Here is a 14,104-nt window from a genome sequence, read left to right as displayed (position 1 = left end):
TCACAAATACATATTCATACATATTTACATTTATTGAAAGAATTTTGCCACCACAAGGTCCAGGTCGCTGTTTTGGAGCATTTTATATGACACAGTCTACATCTAAATAAAACTAACCCTAAACTGGGCAATCCAGAAAGCTGGATGAACCGGACGTACACAGATGATGAATTTCCACAGATGATTTCAAGAAGTTCATCATAAAATGGCCTGTTTCCAATAAAATGTTCTCTAATATAGATTCAGCTGTGGAGCGCTTTCTGCTCTGTATGAGATCTGAAGAGTCGTTCCTCATCATTTGCACTGGACAGTAGATAAGAAGTCAGATCTGTGTGTCCACTGTGAAAAATTAACTCATTGTGAGTCCAGGGACCACTGGAATGGAGACTACTAAGTAGTTATAGACTGTGAAAAAATGTGAATTATCCCTCATGTTCTAAAACTAAAAAGAGTTTGATAATGTTCGAGTGTGTTTTCGCCGCTCATATATTCCTACTTCTCAGTCCTTGTACTTGTGTTATTTTCATGGAGGTTAAAAATGAATAGTTCTGAATAACAAATAATCACTTCCTCAACAGAACACTCTCTGTGTCATTCAACACATATAAAATATACACCATAATGAAAACCTGTGATCCCTCATTAATCTAATTCCATGTTTGAAAAAAAGCAAGAGTTCTGTTAATATCACTGTAACCCAAATTGAACCAGGAATGTAAAGCTGCCTCATTATAAAGACAGTTAATTAGGATAATGGCTACCATCATGCTTCCTTTCCTATAACAGGCTGCACTGCTTTGTTAGGCCGCTGCAGGGAGCAGGCAGTCCATTAAACCCTCCCTCTGCCTCCTCCTTTTCCATAATCCACAGACTATCCCTGTGTCTGTCCCTCTGCATTTGTCTGTATTTTGTCACCGTTAACCTGTAACAACACGTGAGACTATGTTACTGCTCTGTCAAACATGCATTGTAACATGTCTGAACCTGCTGTTCTTTCCTCTGACTCAAACTAAATCCTAACAGTTTACTCTCCTGGGTTTCCAACCCTCCCCCTCCCACCTCCTCCTCCTCCTCCTCCTCCTCAACCCCTCTGTTTGCAATGTAGCAAGCTGAGCAGCTTTTCAGTCAGATGAACAATCCTGTAAGTTCCTTTCTTGAGCTCTCTGAAGCACATATTGAAAGCATGAGGACACTGATAACTCTTTGACCTATGCTATACTGTACTGACATAATGAGCTTTATACTGCACTCAGTGCTGTGCTACATATTCATTCTGCAGCTGTTCTCTTTGTGTTTGTGACACCAGCAGTGAAACTAGAGCTACAGATACAATATTTATCAGTTGGACTTTGAAATATGCTCAATATTCAACATGTATTTTTATTAACAATTTAAGGAGGCTGTATAGTTTAACTACTATCTATCATAAGTTTGTTTAACTACAGTATGATATAGATGATCCACATTTGAGAAAAGGGACTAATATTTGACAGCTGGACATCCTTGAGATTATAGAGCATACATGTGATTTGTCATGCAAGTATACATGTGAAATGCAATTTTAGATTGTAGTTTCTATGGTCCAAATCCTAAGAAAAATCAGCAAAAACAGTATGTTGCTAAAACTCATGATAGATCAATATAAAAAGAAATCAGGAACACAAAATAATGGAAATACATACAAAAGCCATCATAAAATGGAGCTCCTTCAACTTCCAGATGCATTGATAAACTCCATTAATAGTATAATGTTCATATGAAAATATACATTTTAACCCACAGGGCTTAATTTCTGTGTCCAGTAAAATTCTCTTTTTTAATTCTTCCACATTCATTAGTAAATTTAAAATTATCTTATTCTACAATCTAATAATTGAGAATAACCTTCTACAAGGTCAACCCTAACCTTGCTCCTCATGCTTAAAATATGAAGCTGGTAGCCGACAGATTGACTCCATTCTTTTGACTGACAATTGCAAAGACTGTGCAGCTTCACTGGGTTTGCATGATATGGTCCGAACTTGTTGCATGTCGTCACTGTCAGTGTTGCCACGCTTCTCTTCTGTCTCCGTGTGGTGCAGTTAGCTGAGGTATTAGCCGTGGTTGGAGATCACTGCAGTGTTTTGGTGGATGCTCTTCCTTGGCTCTGTACAACTCTTGCACTTTTGCGACCTGTGTTGACATGTGTGGCTGTATATTGTCTTGAGGGTGATGTGTACCGCTGATGTAATTCATGGAGAGTTACAAACTATTGCAGTAATGGTGAGATGAGTCCATATTGACTGAGTTGTTAGCGCCCTGATTAGTATGTGACAGATAACCAATGAGACAAAATCATGATTTAGCATCTTATGGTCACTGATTTGTTACTATTTTTTGCCTTACAAAAACTAGACACACAAAAACAGACAAACACAGTACATTTTATTCTGTATAGAAACCAAGTGTGCAAAGTGACTGGGAGTCTGTGAGGGCCCTTAAATGGAGCTAAATAATAGCTTTGTTAAACCTAATGTAATGATGTAATGATGCCCTTGTCCACAACTTTTTAAATCAAGTCAAATCAATTTTATTTGTAAAGCCAAATGTCACACCTCAAACATTTGCCTCAGGGGGCTTTACAGTCTGTACATCCCCCATCCCTAGACCCTTGATTCAAATAAGGAACAGCTCCCTTAAAAAAAATGTTAAATGAAGAAAATTGTACACTGCTTTATTCATTTGGAAAAAGAGGGAGTAAGCAAGGGAAGTAATTAACATAAGACACTGATGGACTGCAATGTACTGTATGTGTCTCTCTTTCATGAGCAGTAAAACACTCTGTGCTGCACTGCATGATTACGTTGACATCATGACGTTAACTGAGTGTATCTCCGGGTGTGTGCACATGTGCATGTCTGCGTGTGTTTGCTTGTGTGTGCTTTTTTTTACCCTGGCGTGTGGATGCAGAAGGCCCACGAAGTGGAGCAGCAGTCGGGCTCCAGAGGGAACCCGGAGTATGTGGACCGAGTGAAGCTGCTCGAGAAGGAGATGAATTACTATAAGGACGAGTCCAACAAGGCTCAGACAGAGGTGGAGAGACTCCTGGATATCCTGCGAGAGGTGGAGACCGAAAAGAATGACAAAGACAAGAAGATTGCTGAGTTGGAAAGGTAACTAACTGACTGTGTAGAGAAGCGATATTAGCGGACTTATTTAAAGACATCTTACCTTCAGTTAATCCTATGCTTATATATTGTCTACCACTGATAAAGTCATATAAAAATAGCAATTATATCTTCATGCTCTTTCAGAAAAATTGTTAAATTATTTCATGTATTCATCTGTTGTGTGGAAGAAGAGCTAGATGTCATCAAAAGTTGTTTAGGCGTTGATTCACCAAAATGACCACAAGTTTGAAGTGTAGTGTATTTTATCTTATTTATAATTTAAAAACAAGATAGACTGAAAATACAGTCTTCAAAATACAACCTCAATGCAAAGTGAGTACACCTGTGGACACAGTAACAAAAATGATTATTGTGACTTCTAATTCAGACCAGTTGCCTAAACAAGGTGATAAAGGAACTTGTGAACACCACACATTTCTCACTTTGGGCCTGTGAGTGTCTCATATAACATGGATCCACACAATAAGAAATTGCCTGAACAAGTAAGAAACCAGATTGTGAGACATCATGAAGATGGGAGATAGTAAAAGATCATAAGCAGGCTACTGAACAGAAGCCAAAACACAGCTGCAGCATTGGTTAGGAGGCACAGGAGGACCCATACTACCTATAACAGAAAACACAGCGACCATCATTGAAAAATGACAGCATGCACACTTTACTATCTACGCAACTTTGCATTGAAAAACTGACAGGCAAGTGCTTTTGACGTGGCACAAGGATTATTTGTGAAAATTAATCTGCTGAGTGACTGCTCAGACAGTGCAAAGAACATTGTATGAAGTCAAAAAGAAAACCTAAAATGGCACAAAATTGCAAGAAAGCTTTGCCAAAGAACATGATAAGAAGCCTGATGAATACTGGCAGCATATTCTTTGGTCAGATGAAACCAAAATAAATGTGTTAAGATCAGATGGAGTCCAGCATGTTTGTCTTGGACCTGGCCAGGACTACCACAGTGACTCCATAGTGACAGCTGCGAAACATGGAGGTGGGAGTGTGCTGATCTGTGGCCATATGAGTGTAAAATGTGTTAAAGAGATGACATTTACAGAGGCACAATGACTGTAAGTTAATATCACAAAATACTGAATGAAAAGATGACTCCAAGTCTCAAGAAGGTTGGCAGGAGAGACATTTTCAAACATGACAATGATCCCAAACACACAAATCCTTCCAGCAAAGAGCAGTTTAAAATAATTATCTATAAAGAAAAGCATAACATCTCTCCATGCCCAGGAGGATCAAATCTGCCATCAAAAATAGAAGCTGGATGCAAAATATAAAAAAATTAAAAAATGATGATGAAGGGTTTTCTGACTTTTGTTGCAGGTCATTCTTAAATATGAACCTTTCAATAGAGTTTATTTAGTATTAATAATAACAATACAACAACAATACAATTGTATTAAATAGACGGGATTTGTAATTAGGTAACATTTTAGTGATATTGACCAGGGGTGTACTCACTATTTCTATATACTGTAGTCATTTTCATGTTTTTATGTACAAGTGTGTCATCATAAAGGTCTTTCAGCACCTTCTTCTGCACTGGATCCAGTCATGGCCTTGTGTCATGAACTCAGAAACACACCTTTCAGTGGACGTTAGTTGGAGCTGCATGTTGAGATACACCAGAAGCCTCTCTGTAATAGTTGTGACACTGTGTTAGATGTGATATTAGAGCACAGAGTGCCTCTCAGTCACCCCTTAATGTAAGAGGTTAAACTGATATCAGTTAATGGATCACATAAATAAGGTTGGTGGCCTCATCAGCTCTTGGCCCACCTCACTGCAAGCAGCTTTTCGCTTTAGTTCAACTGACGTCTTTCTGGAGGAGACCGTTGTTGCTCACCTGGACAGGATTTAAACTGATGAGGCAACGTTTGGTTGGACATTTATAGAGACTCAAACCAGCAATATTTCCCCTTCCTAGCCTGTGATAGGGCCAATTTAGTTTAAGTGTCATGCTAATTTGTTAGTAATGTTTGATTAATTGAGTGTTCTTGTCCTTCTTTGCCACTGTTCCTGTCCTGTTCCTCTTTCTATATTCCGTCTCATGCCCACCTGTCCCTTTCTTTGCCCTCTGCAATTCATCACTTTCAACCTCGGTCTTGAACCTCTTCATTTCCTTTCTCGAATCCGATTCTGTGTTTTCAATCTCTTCTCCGTCCTCCTTGCAACTCTTTCTCTGTTATGCCCCCCCCACCTCCTCACATCAGCCCCCCCTCCTCTGCCACTCGCCCCACCCCTCGTCCCGGCGGCAGAGCTCCCCCTGACCCGCTCCCTTCTGTGTCCGCCGCCCCCCAGCAGATAGGGGGCATGGTGTGGGATTTCCTGGGAAAGTGAGTGCTCTGCCCTGGCACTTCAGCTCGGCTGCGTGGTTAAAGTCTCCGACTGCGACTGCTGCAACAGCATCTGGTTTCACCTGTGTGCCTGGGTCTGCCCGCTGTCTATAAAGGATTCACTGATCCTTGTATCAGAGTGACAGGCTCTGTTTATTCATTTCTGTACCTGTGCACATGATACAAAGATCCCTGGATTTATGTTTACTTTTATTTCTTTTAGCATGTGTTTGCTTTGTGGTTAATTGTATGCATAGCTGCCATGAGTTTTGATCAAGCTGTGTTAGCGTGTGACTGTGTGATTGTGAGTTTGTGCTGCATGTTTACTTAGTCAAACAGCATGTGGCAAGCCTCATTAATATCTTTCTATCTCTACATTGACGTTTTATGTATGACTCTCAATATTAAAATGATATATGAAACTTTAAGGTTTGTACTTCTGCCAGCTTGTGAGTACAAAATATCATTTTTGCAATATATGTCCAGACAGGCATATATTCTTTGGTATTACTTTAATCCCCTGAAGATTAGATGTTACTTTACACTGTGTTTCCTTTTGTGGCCTGTTTCTATAACAATGCATGGTAAAGTCACAAAATAAGACCAATCACACCAAGGATGCAGCCAAGCAGCAACCAAATTTCACAGTTTTCATGGAGTACATATTTGAATATATATCAAATTTGCACTTTTTTATTAGTAATTCTGTGAATGTGATGCTGTTACCCTTGGTGTGATTTAACCTACAGCTCTTGCTTCTTTCATCCAGTTTAGTTGACTGTACTGTACTTGCTATCCTTCCTTGGTGTCCTTTTTTCGAAGTATCTTAGTGCACATATGCACACTTGCACACACACAGACACATACAGGTACATCTTTTTGTGTCATTTTGTGATGTCGGCTGTTTGTTGTTATGTAATATGTATACGTCTGTAGAGCTTAGGCCTCTTCCTGCCATGAGCACGCCTCCTGCTCATTCCAGCCACCCATCTGCTCGCCTCACCCTACGCCCCCCTCCCCTCCTCTTTAACTCTCTGTCGTCTTTCATCCCAGTAACATCAATTGACAACCCCTCTCTTCTCAAGCGGTCTCTCCCGGTGCCCGCCTCCCTGCTCTTCCTCCTGACCTAAACCTGTCTCACCCCACCTTGCCTAGCTTGCTCTAACAGATACTAAGGGAAATGATCAGCTTAGTGGCCTGCATGGATAGAGCTGCTGTGCTCCAGGTCTACACGTGCTCAGTGAGTGAGGTGCTGTAGTAGGTAGGGTCAGGACTGAACCTTTGGTCCTGGAGTGTGTCAAGTTCAGTCGGGTCTCTTCTGTCTGACCAACCCTGCATCCATAACTGATTATCTCACTAACTCACTCCCTCTTCTTGCCCCACTTGGTCAAACCACTGTTGGCTTCCCATCTTTTGCTCAGCACTCACACATTTCTTCCTTGTTCCTTCTTCTTTTGCACCCCCTGATTTTTGCCTGTCTGACTGCATGTCTGCCTCTCCCAGGCTTGGCAGCAGATGCACATGGTTCCATGTTTTTTAGAGAAGGTGCATCCTGCATTAGCAGATCAGCTGCTGTCACAGGCACCTTTGTAAACTCCCATGTTGTTTGACAATGAACACACTGATCTCCTCTGGGTCCTCTGTATTGTTTTCTTGTGGTTGTTTCTTTAAGTTCTGGTTCTAATGTCTCTCTTTTTTTTTTTTTTTTTACTTTTTCCTGTGTGTCCTCTCGTCTCCTGCTTCCAATGTGTCTCCCACTTGTCCTGTCATCCCTTTTCTTCTACCTTTTCCTTTCCCCATCTGCAGTCTAGCTCCCAGGTAAGTAGTGCCCCCCATTGCGCCCCCATCTCTACCTATCCCCATGCCTACTCTGGTGCTTAAACCTGTGAGTCATTTCATCTCTTCCTAACATGAAGCTATCAATTCATCTGTGAAGCTCATAACATGTTGCTCTCATGATTGGTACCATTTTGAAACTAGATTCATTCAAAATGCACCTGACATGATTGTCCATTACGCTGTGTGTGTTCTATTTGTTTGTGTTTCATGTTTTTTGTGTTGTGGTACATGAGTATATCATGTACACTCCTGTCATGTCTATTAACCTTTTATATGACACTGTTACTGTAAGAATATATTATTATTATATGTTTCTTGATAGATAAAGGGTATAGTAATTACAGAAGTGGGATTTAAAATGATAACTTAAATACTTGGGGTTTTACAGACAAGGAGGCAAAGACCAGATTAAGAAGGGTACAAACATCAAACTGGGACCCCAGGGGGACAAGAAGGGCTTAGGACAGGACCTTCGTAAGGACGGCTCCATGGAGAGTGGCCACCACGTAAAGGTGTGGTTTTATTCCTGTGAAACTATATCGTCTGATATAGTTAAATACTTAATTAATGAAACTTGTGCCTTTCAGTTGGAGGAGCTGATGAATACACTGGAGAGGACGAGGCAAGAACTGGATGCCACCAAGCAGCGTCTCTCCTCCACACAGCAGTCTCTGCAGGAGAGGGACACCCACCTCACTAACATGAGACAAGAGCGCCGGAAACAGCTGGAGGAGATATTGGAGATGAAGTTAGTGTTATGATATTTGATGTTAAAAGTAGGGATGTCCCGATCCAGCTTTTTGCACTTCCGATACGATACCGATATTGTAGCTTTTAGCATAGGCCGATACCGATACCGGCCGATCCAAGCATGTATTAAAGATTAAAGATATTTACTTATTTTGTTGTTATACTCATGTTGAAAAGGGTTTTACTCTTAAGAACAACTAGCCAACTTAATTAGGTTAGTTTGAATAATCCACAATGGTTGGTAATGAGAAGCTGACCTGTTTATTCTTAACAGGGTTAAATAAACACAAAATAGACAAAATAATAAATAGTCAATTAACCACACAAACTGAATTGGCATCAGTGCTCTGCTCTTGAACAACAAGAGTGTAAACCAAGGCTTAAAAAGCCATCAGTGCAAACAATATTGTAAACTGTATTAAAAAAGCAAAACACACAAAAAAGCTGAGTAGAAAATAAATAGTGGGATGCTGGACAGGTCGCTAGGTGTGCTGAAAAACGCGGACCGGATTTGGGGGGGAAAGCTGAAAAAAACTGGAATGGATTACCTACAGCGGTGCGCTGGAAAACACGGACCGGAGTTTTGAAAACAAACTGGATCGGGAGTCCGGATCGGGATTTTCCCGTGCAGGCCGATCCGATATTGATATGCATTTTTTGCTAATATCGGCGGCCGATCCGATCCAAATATCGGATCGGGACATCCCTAGTTAAAAGTACATTTTCACTTCTCTTAATGTGTCTCTTGTAAGGATTAATTTGTTATCTAGAAGCAGTGATACTGTATTTCGCCTTAATCTATCAAATCCATCAAAAGGTTTGAAATGAATTTGAGATGAGGAATAGAGCACGCTTCATTTCATACCAAAACAGCTTGTCTGAATTGAAGTTGCATCGTCAATTACACTTTCATAGTTTGCTTGTTAGAATATGTATCTGATCAGGCATACTCATTTCTCAGAAGATGTGTTACCAACTCAAAGGAAATACTTCGACATTTTAGTAAATCAGCTTTTTTGGCAGTAACTTCCTGGAGTCTTTTCATCACTGTGGGGTTGTCAGGCAACCAGCAGAGAGTCCAGAAAGTCACTGTGCCTGGCCAAGAAATAGTCCAGCACATACAAAACCACAACCAATCATTTTCTCTTTGGTTTTTGCTTTAACCTTTGCCTTTGCTTTGAGTCTGTCAAGCTAAGATAACTGGCTGCTAGTCTAACAATACCAGACAATCAAAGATGTCTGCAGTCTAAAACAAACCGTTAACAAACCTACGCCATACTGGACACAATGCTCTCCCCCCATTCCCCTCCAGGCTGCGGGCTGTACCGTATCTTCATATTAAGCGTATAGACATGAGAGTGTTATCAGTCTTCTCAATGATCTAACTTTCAGCAAGAGCACAAATAAGACAAGTGTCAAACTATTTCTTTAAGTTTCAGTGAGAACTGAGCATTAGTGATGTAGTTTGAGTTGTGAGGCTAATTTTATGTCATCTTTTAGAGGAGAACAAAGCAGTCTTATTTTTGAGTGACTTGATTTGAGTCTTTGATCATCATCTGACTCCTTTGAAGCTGGATTCTGGCCATCAGTAGTTTTAGTTGCACTCAGACAACGTTTGACATTGATGCAGTTAAATTGAACTGATGCTGTTTCATTTTCAGTTCTTTAGTAAAAAACCTTTTTATTTAATGTTTTTTCTATTTTATAGAATACATTAGCTGATGCCATAATGTTCTTCTTTTTCAGACAACAAGCTCTGCTGGCAGCCATCAGTGAGAAAGATGCTAATATTGCATTGCTGGAACTGTCTGCCTCCAATAAAAAGATGACCCAAGAGGAGGTTCTGAGCCTCAAGAGGGAGCGGGACAAACTGATGCACCAGCTCAAACAACACGTTAGTACTGCAGTGAAATGTCAAGGGAAATTTTCTCTGTACTGTAGCTGGTTGCCAAGGCAACATTAATCAAAATGAAAAATATAGCTGCACAAGGCAGCTAGCCACTTTTTCCATTTCATCTACATTCGGGGGGGGGGGGGGGTTACACACGCATGGCCACTTATCCTCTTTGCTGGTCTACTTTTGGCTTTTCTCCAAAAAATAAATATGTGCTTTAAATATGTGCTTGTACTGCTACTGCACCTTCTGCTATGCTGGCTGACTGTCGTATATTTAATCATTCTGTAGGTGTAATGCTCATGAGAGACCTGCGTATGTTCTCTCTGAATCCTGCACTGACCAGTTTCTTCTTCCTACAGACACAAAGCAGGATGAAACTGATAGCTGACAACTACGAAGATGAGCAGTATCATCCACATGGTCCTCACCACGCCCAGCCTCAGCCCCCACACCCTCAGCCTCAGACACAGCCCCAGTACCCCCACCCTCAACATGCCCAGCAGCCTCCTTATCCACATGCCCCACATACACAGCACCCACAGCACCCACAACACCCACAACACCCACAGCACCCCCAACATCCACAACACCAACAGCCCCCCCCACAGCACCCTCATCCACAACAGCCACAACCGCAGTACCCTCACCCTCCTCATCCACAGCACCCCCAGCAGCACCCGCAGCACCCCCAGCCACCCCCCCAGCACCAACAGCATCCACGCCCGCCACAGCCTCAGCATCCTCACCAACAGCACCCGCAGCATCCCCCACAGCACCCACATGGACACCCCCCACCGCAGCACCCTCACCCTCAGCACCCACATGGCCCTCCCCAACAAGGACAACATCCCCAACATCCACATCCCCAGCATCCTCAGCACCCACAACACCCACAGCACCCGCAACACCCGCACCACGCCCAGCATCCACGTCACCCGTCACCCCACCATCGCGGAGGGCCTGCCCGAGGACCCCCACATGCTGGTCACCGCCCCACCCCGGACCAGGTCAGATGTTTCTCACATCATCAGTGTTATTAAATATCATCTGTGTTGTTTCAGTGGTTAACTCAGTGGTCATGACTAAATAATCTGAAACAATTTTTTTTATGTTGTTTACAAATTAATTAAAATTGCTTTTCAGGTTCCAGTTATTGTAGGTAAAAATATCACGGATAAATATTATTATCACGATAATCATCAAAATGTGCTGAAATACTACTTCTAGTTCTAAAATACTGTTGACTTCACACCATGATCTCCTTGAATTTTACTGAACAGTGGTCTGATTATTACAGCTTTATTAAACTCTATAAGGACCCACATCAAAAATAATTAGCTCTCTGGTAGACAAACTACAGTATATAATGGAGACACCTTTAAAAAAAAAACAACCTAAAATATTATAATTTTTGGCAGTTCTTTACAGCAATTTCTTCTTACTAACTAAAACTTGTTACTGACTAAAATTGGCCATGCTTAAATATCAGCTCAGCTGCAACTGCTAACACATCACTGTCAAATCAGCCAATGGACAGCAGCCGACTGATGAGTTTTATGTAAAGCCAAAACAATTAGTTGGTGAATCATTTAGTCAGTCATCAGGCAATTAATCAGCATTACTTTTGGATAATTAGTAATATTTTACGGATTTGCCACTTGCCATTTGTCTTCTATTATTGCGACAAAACCAGAAATGTAAAAAGGCATGAGCCTTGGCTGTGAAAGTGCGATGGGCATTTTTTAGACCAAATGATCAATCAAGGAAATAATCGACAGATTAATTGAACACAGTTTCTTGTAGTTTAGATATGTACAATAGTGCATATTCACATCATCATGTTGCTTAAATGCAAAGCCACACTACACAAAATATACTCCTGTAAAATCTTTGCCCACTGCTGTAACAATGTCGCAATAACATCCTGAAGCTCATACACCAGCTTTCAGTTTGTACATTAATCCTTTCTCTGAAGCTTGCCTCAAAACATGCTAATTTTCCTATCATGCTGCCTGCTGTGCAAGTGATGTCTTTTGATCAGCGCTGACTCCAGTTTCTGTCTACTTTCCTCTGTGCATGTCTCTGCTGCTGGCCTGTAACACTTCAACAACAGGATGATGAAGAGGGCATATGGGCATAATCCTTGCTGTAACAACCAAAGCTCTAATATTGTTTTGAGGGGTGAGATCTATTTAAGACTTTTTCTACTTTATAGTTCTTAACTTCCTTTTTTTTGCTTGTAGTTTTTTCAGTAAATTTTATGATTTTTATGATTTATTCAGATGATTCAGTCACTACTGGAGGAGCACAGCCATGCCATGATGTTGAAACACTACGACTACCAGACCAAACATTTATTACCTCCACTCAATCAACACTCAGCAGTGGGACCTTTGTTTTTCCAGGGAAGAGAAGAGGGCACTGAGGTGTGCAGGTCAGGCAGAGAGACTGACAGCTGATCAGGTAATAACACATATTGAACAATTGTGCACTATAAATAATGTATTTAGTTTTTTTTTTTTTTAAACATTTAAAAACTGCAACTTACAGCATGATGTTCTTTACTTTCTGCTCCAGGTGATGTGGGACCTCTCCTTTGTGTAAACAGGAGCAGGCGTCCTCTACTTCCTCCATACAGGACCACAGATACAGGACAGAGATGGATTGAAAGAGACAGATGTTGATGTTGACGGAGAGACAGATGTGCTCTGTGTCCATTTCTCACTCAAACAGGCGCACGATCAAGATGGTGGCCCTGCATATCTCTGCCAAAGAGGTCTCACGGAGGTCACCTCACCTGTCCGTCACCTGCTGAACGCTCCACCTCTTCAGGCCAACAACGCCCTCTTGGTCCTCCCAGCAGAGATCTCATGACTGTCTCACCCCTGCCAGCCCAGGATTTTTTTTCTTCATCCTTCTGCCTCCGATTGGCTCAAAGATCATGGTCGTCTTACTGTCTGTTTCACCTGCCTGACTGACTCCTTTGGCTCTGGTTGTCTCTCCCGCCTGACTCACTGCCCTGCTGACCCACCTGGTAACATCTGACCCCTCTACCTGGCTATCATGAACTTTAGTGTGCAGAGTCTCTTATGTTGTTTATTACTTAATTGTGTTGATTAGATTTTTTTTTTTTGTGGCACACAGTGACCTCTTTTTTTACCTTTATACATGTCCCACCCACCATCCCTTTCTAGAGAAGCTCATGTTCAGCATTTCTAAAAGTGATGTCCTTTCACTTGCTTCCCCCCCAAAACTACACAAAGTCTAGCATGTTCCAGATTTGAGTGGCTTTATGTTTTCTGCTTTTTTTGTTAGTTTGTTAATTTTTTTTGGCAAAAGAAAGAGCTTTGAGCTGACTGAGCACGCCTTTAGCCTTGCCTGCAGCATCTGGGATTTCCTTGGCGGCATGAGCAGGGCCCTCCAGTTCCTGGGCTTGTTTTGGCCTTAAAGCTGTTGTTGCCATCAATGTTTCTCTTCATGTTACCTCATTTAAACAGAAGTAGTCAAAAAAAAAAATCAATCTATGCAGATGTCAATGTAGAGCGAATACATTTTTTTTATTTACCATCTTTACTGTTAGTTGATCAAATTGTAATCAACTGTCCAATCAGAGCGGCCAAGAGAGTGGTCAGAAAATATTCATCAGTCAGATTATTTTGAGTTTCCGAGACTATGCACCTATGCACCTCCTCCGTGTTGCAGGAATTTTTACTAATGGTGCTTCTGCTGGTGCTCAAACTAAACGGTGTCAGAAGATCTGATCAAGAGCATCTTTTTGTCCTTTTACAGTAGAGGGACTCGATCTTACAACGGGCTTCATAAACAACTGTAAAAGACTGCTTTGTACATACAATTTAACAACAAGGAGCTTTGTGAGTGACGATCACTACAAGACCCACACAGAGGTGATTTCCCTCTAAGAATACTGCTACTATAAATACCATAATAGACTATGAAGTGGAGGCGGTGTTCAGTAGATGTTTCCCTGCAGGTCTATTTGTGCCATTGACACAGTGTGTGACCTACAGTATGCTCCTGCTCCCCCTCCCTTGTAATTCTCCTCTTCCAGCAGTAGTCTGTGTGACATCCCCAAACATAGTGAC

General features: G+C 41.4%; 1 protein-coding gene across 1 annotated transcript in view; it reads left to right on the top strand.

Moving 5' to 3' along the window:
• The window catches only part of erc2 (ELKS/RAB6-interacting/CAST family member 2), a 31,757-nt gene extending 19,616 nt beyond the window's left edge, over positions 1–12,141 (top strand). The window contains exons 10-19 of the mRNA XM_062445068.1: positions 2,953–3,152; positions 5,393–5,515; positions 7,322–7,333; positions 7,743–7,860; positions 7,942–8,102; positions 9,851–9,998; positions 10,361–10,476; positions 10,535–10,826; positions 10,871–11,008; positions 12,115–12,141. Coding sequence (XP_062301052.1) covers positions 2,953–3,152; positions 5,393–5,515; positions 7,322–7,333; positions 7,743–7,860; positions 7,942–8,102; positions 9,851–9,998; positions 10,361–10,476; positions 10,535–10,826; positions 10,871–11,008; positions 12,115–12,141 — 1,335 coding nt within the window. The remainder of the gene's footprint in view (positions 1–2,952; positions 3,153–5,392; positions 5,516–7,321; positions 7,334–7,742; positions 7,861–7,941; positions 8,103–9,850; positions 9,999–10,360; positions 10,477–10,534; positions 10,827–10,870; positions 11,009–12,114) is intronic.
• Positions 12,142–14,104: the final 1,963 nt, after the last annotated feature.

This window comes from Scomber scombrus, chromosome 3, assembly GCF_963691925.1.
Source record: "Scomber scombrus chromosome 3, fScoSco1.1, whole genome shotgun sequence".
Taxonomy (NCBI): Eukaryota; Metazoa; Chordata; class Actinopteri; order Scombriformes; family Scombridae; genus Scomber; species Scomber scombrus.
The sequence above is the reverse complement of the archived record's forward strand: the minus strand, read 5'-3'. Positions and strand labels throughout refer to the sequence as shown.